The sequence below is a fragment of the Chelon labrosus genome, assembly GCF_963514085.1.
Source record: "Chelon labrosus genome assembly, chromosome: 22".
NCBI lineage: Eukaryota > Metazoa > Chordata > Actinopteri > Mugiliformes > Mugilidae > Chelon > Chelon labrosus.
The window spans coordinates 15,012,331-15,021,351 of NC_140355.1; the positions used below are offsets into that span (position 1 = coordinate 15,012,331).

Here is a 9,021-nt window from a genome sequence, read left to right on the forward strand (position 1 = left end):
TATTTTATTCGCTTGTATCCTCATTGTTTGAATTCGGTGCCCCTCAGTCCCGTCGCTGTCTGTTTAAGCACCTTGGAGAACTCCGCTCCACAGCGGAGCGCACCGCTGACGCTGAATCCCGACCGTGCGTAAACTACGTCGAATCCGTGTGGAAGAGGCAGATGCTGCACTGGCTTCTCCGCCTCTGCCTCCGTCTTTTGTTCATGGTCTTCCTTTACTGTCAACTTACTCCGGTCATCGCTGCAACGCTTTGCACCGGACGTCTTCGTCTCTTGATTTCTGGACTCCGGACGTGTGAAGGAGGCTGCGTTTTAGAGAAATGGCGTGTGCTTCGCGTCCACACTGCGCTTGGTAAGATGACAACAAAGCGTCTTGCGTATTTCTTGCACATTTTTATTTATTTATTTTTTCTTAGACGGAGCTTGTTTTTCTCCTTGGCGCACGGTAGCAGTTAAGCACCTGTTTTCTTGTGTTGTTGTGACATGCCGTGATCATACCGTGATCAAAACATGCTCGTGTTGTTATTTCATCTCCATGCTGTAGATTCGGTTTCACTGGATTGGCCGAAGCACATGCCATTCAATACACCCTTCCTGTCTGCATGGTGCAAACGGCATGGCCATCGCGCATTCCAGTGGGTCTAAATATATCTATTAAGGCCAGAGGAGGGGGGAGGACCGGCGAAGAGGGTCTATCCTGGGACATTTCACTGTCGTGGTGAACTCGCACCACTCGAATTATCTTCCGGAGATTGACAATCGGTTATTGTGCACACAGAGGAGAACTTGGCCCTTTCCAAACATGCCCTCGAGTTCTAACGTGAGATCCAGGGCGCGGGAGAGAAACAGCGTCCTGAGCAGACCCGAGTTCATATCCCTCAACCAGCCCCTCCGCGGCGGCAGCGGCGGCGGCGGCGGCGCCGGCCCCGGCCCCTCTGAGAGCCGAGGCAGCTCCAGGCGGCCGGGCCAAATCAAGAACCAAACAAGCCAGCAGAGTGAGGAACCTACCGACAGTGGCAGCAAGGACAGGAGAGAGTCCACCAAAATGCCAGAGGAAGACTGTATGCAGCTGAACCCTTCCTTCAAGGGAATAGCAATGAACTCCCTCCTCGCCATTGACATCTGCCTGTCCAAGCGCATGGGGGTGTGCGCCTACACGTCGTCCTCCTGGGGAGGCTGCCGCTCCATGGTCGCCCTGCTGGCGCTCACTGGGCACGGCATCACGTGGATCATTGGCACCATTGTGTGCCTCACGCGGAGTAACACTCTGGCAGGACAAGAGGTCCTAGTCAACCTGCTGCTCGGTAAATGCCACACCACATTCACTGACCTCTCCAAAACAATAACCTACGATACAGCAGGCATAAGAATGACCTACACCCACAAACTGATGCACATTTTGTCTTGATTGAATTTTTTTTTCACATTTTTCGTCTGGACTAGCTGTGCCAAACCTTTTTACCGTAATTATTCCTACTTCTTAGGCCATAAAGACACTTAAGTGAGCTTAGTTTAAACACCAAGGCTTTAATAAAGCTATAAATGAATTAGGACATCCAGGGAGTGTGGGTATCACTATATCTGACACATTATAATTTATAAGCAATTTGCAAGCTGTAAATTATTAACATCTCCTTCTCCTATATTATTGGTTTATAGCACAGGAGGTGATAGTTTGATCTTTAAACTGGTCTCTAGCATTAATACATTAAAACTCAGTCAGTAAAACTATTAGGTAAAGGCTTGCTAATGAATTAAAAGTGCATTGGAAATTGATGGATGATTGACAGATTATATAGTGACCATGGCAACGGTGAGGAAAACCTGCAAATGTAGAGATTTAAAAAGAGAAAACGTGCATTAAAAAGGTGTTTATACTGGATCAGGAATATTATTTAGACTCACTCAGTACGTTGAATCAAATCTTTTTATATTAGTTGATCAAAGGGGAAGTTATGAGGTGCACATGCCTGCATGTGATGTACCTACTATGCTCTAATAATGCCACACACAAATATGAGAGGTTGTGTTTTTTGCACTAAGTTACAGACTCTTACTTATTTATTAAATTGCACAATTTCTCAGAACCTAAAAAAACGTGCAAAAAAGTTTGTTAACAGTCTCTATTTCAGATTTTTTTTGTCCCTTGGGCTCATATATGACAAGAGTGTTGTTTCAGTCATTTAATATACATGTTCTTGCAGCAGAAAGCAGGCTACATGATTTTTCAGAATGAGCGTGAGACCTGCGTGTTGGTTTGTTTGTTTGTTCGTGCACTCAGTCAGCTGCACTCATACACAGATTATTGACCAGTGCAAATCTTCTGGCCGTAGCCACATTGAGCTCTGATTGGAGCCCGGTAAATCTCTGGATTTGGGACACAGTTGTATTGTGTTCGAGACATTGTTTCGGGCCGCAAACGCTCGTTCATTATTCCTCGGTTGAGGATCTGTCGAGGTCCGTCCGGAGAAAATCCACGTCCGTGTTTAACATTGGGCGAGGGAATTAACGTTTAATGCCGGCTGAAAGTGCGTTTTGTTTTCATCCATCGGGAAAGTAATCAGCCGTGACCGGTCTGTCAGGCTCGGTTTAATTCAGCCCACTGTTGCGACCACACGGGCCTGTGCGGCGTGGAAGTAGTTTCTGTGCAGGGTTTTAAAAAAAACGCACGGCTTAGTCGCACAACGGCTGGGACAATCTTAAAGACTTATGTCAAAAGCAGACACGGGGGATGCTTGACTGCAGTGGTGTTTTCTGGACTTAGTTTCTTAGCTTATCTTCAAAACAAGCTCAAGCAGGTGAAGAAGAAGAGAGAAAAACACCGGATGCAGATAGTGCTCAAACAACCTGGTTGTGTTTGCTCTAATTAATCAGGCTATCCAGAAGTAAGGCCTTAAAGGTGTAGTTTGGTTTCAGTGACGTGGGGTTGTATGATTCACCTATCCAACGTCAGCCTATATCCTACTGTAGATGCAGGGAAGCTAAGTCATCTGCAGAAATATTTGAACCTAAAACAAAGATGACCTAAAATAATCTGTCAAAGTATCATTACTGCTTTAATTTCCTCCTCAAAGTCATCAGACTCCACTGATCGATACGGTCATATCACCTTGCAGAACTTGCAGGACTTTATTCATCCACAAGGGAAATTGTTTGGTCGCAGTAGCTCAACTGCACCTAAAAAACACTCTTGAGGATGGAGAAAGATAAAATAAAATAAACATTTTGCATCTAAACAACTGTGCAAGAAATAGAGACAGAAGTAAATATATATTATATACACAGGAAGGATTAATAAAGTGCAATAACGTCAATAACATGGAGTTAGAACGTAGGAGATGTCGGTCTACCGCTGTGTTGTGTTTTAGCACATTTAATTCGGGTCTAATGTGTTAACGCGCCAAAGTTGCACAATAACACAAGCAAACTAATCGATCGACACAATCGCGGACGTGCAACTTCAGAATCTGAATGAGGTTCCCTCCCCAGTCTTCGTGCGGACGGCCGGCTCCAGGCAGATTTAAACAAGTGCCTCGCTCCTTCCATGTCTTAATGATGGATTTAGCTAGAGTCAGTGGGATGTCCAGTGAGTTGGAAATCTGTTTGCAGCCAGTCTCCACGCTCAGTGATCTTTCCTCTGAGTTGCTCGGAGCGTTTGTTTGTCTTCGTGCTGCGGCCGTAGCAGGAATACTGATGAGCCGGAGGCTGGACCTCCCAGACGCAGGTGTTTTTATGCTGCGGTCGCTTCACGCGCATCAGCTGCACTCGTGTGATCTCGATTTCACTAATTGTGACGCCGCTGGCATCAGCTAGCAGGACGTCTGTTGAGTTAGGTCAGTCACTTTAAAGGCGGTGAATATTTACGCTTATTTTACACTATATATTTTTTAATTAATTGACATCAGTTTGCAAAAATCTGTTTTCACTTTGACATGACAGAAGCTATTTTTGCAAATTATACTGACCATGATATAATGCATTAAAGCAACAGAAGGGGAAAACGTCCAAGGGGGATGAATGCTTTTTATTTAATATATTTATGGAAACAAAACATGCAAAGGATATAACGGGCTGCACAGCTACAGCAGCGTCCCAAATTGTCAATTATGCAGATGCGACTTCAATCCTCAGCTGTATAAGGATGAATGTGTTCGGTACGCTTTCAGTGCTCGTCTCTCTGCGCCGAGGCCGAGGCCTGCACGGGTGGCGACAGTAATAAACACACACATGCTTAGGCTATGCTCGCACAGCTGTCGTCTTCAATTAATTTTTCATTATGCTCCCTGGCACCGATAGTTGAGTGTCTGTGCCGTTGTCTTTCAAAGTGCTCGGTGTACCTGTGTGTTAGATGCAGACGGGCGTGCAGCATTTCAGTTTCAGGAAAATGTCTGTTCGGGGTTAAAAAGATCCAGAGTCGCTGGTCCTGACTGGAGAATTTCAAGTATTTTTTTAATTATCAGTCCTTTTGTGGAAGTAAATTAGAACGGCTGCTAAAGTAGCCTTCAGATAAATGACCCCAGCCGCAAGCATCATTGTGTTTGGGACTGATGCGAGTTGAGCTGAATTCATTTGTTCTGAAACATGATTTGCAGACTTCTTCTTGGATCTGCAACGTGAGGATCGAATACCTCGTTGGTCTTCCTCACAATACAAGTCAGGATGCGTGGCAGCCCGAGCTGTTGTCCGGTCACACCTGTTGCACTTCTGCACTTCTTGGAACCGGAGTTTCCATTCTCGATTTAGCAGGTTCCCCTCGAAGGGTAAATCCAAGTTCACCGCCCAGGATTTGACCGACCGATGGAGAGCGTTTGGCTGCTGAGAACCCGACCGTGTTTCAGTGCGATGGGTGACTTTGTGCCGCCTGATTGATAGCTTGCGCGGTATGTCTTCGTAAATTTTAACCATCAAAAACGTCTCTTTAGTGAGTCTACGGGGACGGTGCAGGCTGCAGCTGAAGGGCATCACCAACAAACTTGTGCTTACAGGTGATAATACGATGCGTCATGACTTGGCTCACCTTCTGCTTCTGTACTTTTGAGACTGCCAGAGAGCACCGTGGGGCCCCTGCAGTAAACCCCCCCAACCGTCCCCACATCTCCACATCCGTCTCTCCTGTAGCTCGTCCGTTGCTTCTTTTAGAAATCAGATTTTTCAGACCATGAAAGCGACACCGCCTCAGCAGCCCGCCTTTAAAGAACTGGAATAGAAGTTAAACTATCAACAGGGCAGAAAGTGGACTGAGAAGTAGGACGCCGTACCCAATATGTCACACAACGGACGGTTATTTAGCGCAGGCTTGGCCGAGTGTGTGAAGATGGCAAGCGAAGTTAAAGATGGTGGGGATATTTTTGGGTGGGGAGGGGTGTTATAAAAAGGCACCTACAAATGTCTGGTATGTGGAAGCAGAGCAAATGCTGCTCAGTATTGTATGGCTTGCTGGTTATTCCTGGTCACCGGGATATCTGTTTACATGGTTACTACAGTTGTCCTCTGATTTATGTGAAGAGTCGGGACATAAAAACGTCCAGATAAATCAGGTTGTTGCAGAAACGGACAATGCTTCATTTCAGGGAGTAAAAATATCTGACAGGAGATGCATCCCATCGGCCTGCAAAACAGAAAAGACACTAAAAATACAAAGAAGAGTTTACACCGATCAGGCATAACATTATGACCACCTTCCTAATATTGTGTAGGTCTCCTTTGTGCCTGCAAAACAGTTGTGACTCATCAGAGAATGGACATGGGTCTTCTGAGGGTGTCCTGTGGTGTCTGGCAACACAATGTTGTTAGTGGGTCAGTACGTGCATTGTGTCAACCGATCAGGCGTAACATTATGACCACCTACCTAATATTGTGTACGTCTCCCTTGTGCCTCTGACAACAGTTCTGACTTAGTGGGGGGTCCTTTGGGTTGAGGGGAGGGGCCTCTGCGGATCATCCCACAGATACTTGATCAGTTTGGGATCTAGGGAATTTGGAGGCCAGGTCAACACCTTGTCCTGTTTGTTTTAAATGTTTTTTTTTTTTTTAGTTGTTCCTAAACTGTGTGTGTCAATGTCAGGCACATCCTGCTGCCATCAAGGAGTGTCATTGCTATGGGGTGGGAGGTGCCTGGTCTGGTCTGGTCTAGGTGGGTGCTACATGTCTAAGTAACATCCACATGAATGAATGCCAAGTCCAAAAGTTTCCCAGCAGAACATTGTATCGTCACAAGACGGTCAATGTTATTTACTTCTCCTGTCAGTGGTCTTAATGTTGTGGCAGATCGGTGTATATTACAGTTAGGATAAACGTCTAATAAGATATCTTTCTGGGTTTGTCGAAGAATTTGCATAGGAAGTAGGATTGATTTAGATCCTTCCATGGAAATTCTGGGACTTACAAACTCAAAAAATAGTGAGTAACAGAATGTGGTAGCATTTTAAGGTCAGTCTCACTCAACTGGAGACAGAAACCTGCACCCACGCACTTAAACTGAAGAGATGAGGTGATGATACACTAGTATTTCACAATATGGTGAAGATTTGTGTCTAAACCTGTGACACATAATTGGAATTTCTTCTTCTTTTCTACCCTACTAACTCTATTAATCCTCTCATGACTCCTCAGGTGTATCTGAAGAGCATAGTCTTAATTTCTTTGCAAAGTGAATACTTTTATTTTGATACTATAACATGTAGTAGTGCTACAGGAGTACATGTTTAATCTTTCTATTCTTCTGACAGCCCTCATCCTTGATGTCATGACGGTTGCTGGGGTCCAGAGGCTGGTGAAGCGGAGGGGACCCTGGGAGATGACGCCGGGCTTCCTGGACTGCGTCGCCATGGACGTGTACTCCTTCCCCGCCGCCCACGCCAGCCGGGCGGCCATGGTCTCCAAGTTCCTGCTGTCCCACCTGGTCCTGGCCGTGCCGCTCCGCATCCTCCTGGTGCTGTGGGCCTTCCTGGTGGGCGTGTCCCGCGTCCTCCTGGGCAAGCACCACCTGACGGATATGGTGTGCGGCTTCGCCCTGGGCATGTTCCACTTCAGCCTGATGGAGACGGTGTGGCTCTCGTCGAGCACCTGTCAGACTATCATTTCCATAAGCACGTTCAGCTGGAGCCCCTCTTTCTGAGCTTTTCACGCGCAGGCTAGCACGCGAAGGCTTGTTTGATACTCTCACCTGGCAATGTCGAGGACTCGCGTAGGTCTTGCGAAGTTAGTTTTTGCAAGACGTTTTTAAACGCAGGCTGTGAACAGAGAAACATTTGCAGATGTAACTTGCATGTTAATACCAAGCAGGTCAGAAGACCTTCATGACTCTTCATGACTGAAAATCTAATGTCACACACGTTTACTGCTGCTTAAATTCAATACAGTACTAACGACAAAGAGGAAAATAGGAAAACTGACAAACTACTTGATGAAAGTGATCATGAAAGTTTCTTTTTCATTTAACCTTATATTCTAAACTGCTAGCTCCATGCTTCTTCCATGTATTTCTTCCTTCTATCTTTTCTTCCTTTTATTTTATCTTTAGATAGTGAAACGTTGAATCCAACACTGAATAGAGTTTGGTGGTAGGCTGTAGTACTGGATGTAACATATATATAAAGATATCACTGTGTGGTTCATCCACATCGTTCTCAATTGGCATGACTGATTATATATTTGTGTATTTCTGATGGAATTGTGTTTCTTTTTACTTACTTGTACGTTTTTCCCACACATGAGCTCACTTGCAAAGCAGCTAAATTTAGTGCACACGCAATGCCACACAATTTAATTTAATTTTTCTTTCCGCCAATGTGCCGTTTGTGATTTAATGAATCTTTTTTTTTTTTTTTTGTATCTTTTCATTAGAGTCTGCACATTAGCCTAACAGACGTTCATGGCTACGTCTGCGCCGTATGTCTATGCCCCACTAAACAACTGAAGCGTGTGCCGATGTAGGTTTGTGTGTGTGTGTGTGTGTGTGCACGTCAGCGCACTCAGCAAAAAAAATATCTGCCTTCTTTTTTTTTTTTTTTTTTTTTTTTGTAATGGCCTTTTGAATGAAATCTGCAGGATTTTTGTGGCGAGTATATTTCCGACGCACTGGTTTGATACAGTTGAATACAGTTTGGTGTACAGTAGTTAGCTTTGTCCTGTACAGGGAGCTGTATATGATGTTTTTACTTTGCTGCTCCGTCTCTGTAATAAACGAGGTGGACTGTCAGAATAATACGAATGCCTTTGTGTTTTATTATAAGGGTGTTGGACTTAGACTTTAGTGATCCACAAGGGAACTGCTTAGTTGCAGTAGCTCAGCTGCACATAAAAAATAAATAAAAAAAATTAATAAAAACACTGTTAAAAAAAAAAAAGGTGTTATACGAAAGTTATACGCAAAATAAATTAATAATAAAAATATTAAAATAAATAAAATACGCTAGTATAAGCAAAAATATACAAGATGTGCATACGTACAACTACAAAAAATAGAAATAAATATGTGTAAATATACACAAATACATACAGGTAGGATACATGATAATATGGATGGAGGAGCATCAGCAGCATCAACATGAAATAGAGTTACAAGTGGGTTGTTGCACAGCTGGACTGGGAACGGCATGAATTCACTGTGGGAGTGGAGCTGGATGAGTCTGCCCTGCTATATTCTGGTGAAGTGGGTGCAAGTATTGGACAGGTCACCAGTTGCTAACACAGAGAGACGGACAACCGTTGACACTCACATTCACACCTACGGCCAGTTTAGAATCACCAATGAACCTAAAGAGCATGTCTTTGGACGGTGGGAGGAAGCCGGAGTACCCGGAGAGAACCCACGCGGACGCAGAACATGGATTCGGACCCAGAACCTTCTTGCTGTGAGGCGTCAGCGCTAACCTCCACACCACTGTGCCGCCCTTGCGTTAAAATCAGCAAGTCAAAGCGGAATTACTTGACAAATTGTGTTTCCGAGTCAGCTGAATCCTAGAGGAGGTTAAGAGACGGCTGTTCACAACAGGTTGTTTTGATCGTATCAAACATCACG

General features: G+C 44.7%; 1 protein-coding gene across 1 annotated transcript; it reads left to right on the forward strand.

Annotated features, from left to right (window-relative positions):
- Positions 1 to 456: 456 nt before the first annotated feature.
- LOC311507665 (inactive phospholipid phosphatase 7-like) lies at positions 457 to 8,267 on the forward strand. Its single transcript, XM_084572098.1, has 2 exons — positions 457 to 1,303; positions 6,728 to 8,267. Exons 1-2 carry the CDS (start codon positions 802 to 804, stop codon positions 7,114 to 7,116), a joined length of 891 nt encoding a protein of 296 aa, XP_084428224.1. The 5' UTR covers positions 457 to 801; the 3' UTR covers positions 7,117 to 8,267.
- Positions 8,268 to 9,021: the final 754 nt, after the last annotated feature.

Coding starts and splice junctions, on each gene's coding strand:
- LOC311507665 (XM_084572098.1), top strand. CDS start 802: ATGCCCTCGAGTTCTAACGTGAGATCCAGGGCGCGGGAGAGAAACAGC. Junction 1,304..6,727: donor CCTAGTCAACCTGCTGCTCG/GTAAATGCCACA, acceptor TTCTTCTGACAG/CCCTCATCCTTGATGTCATG.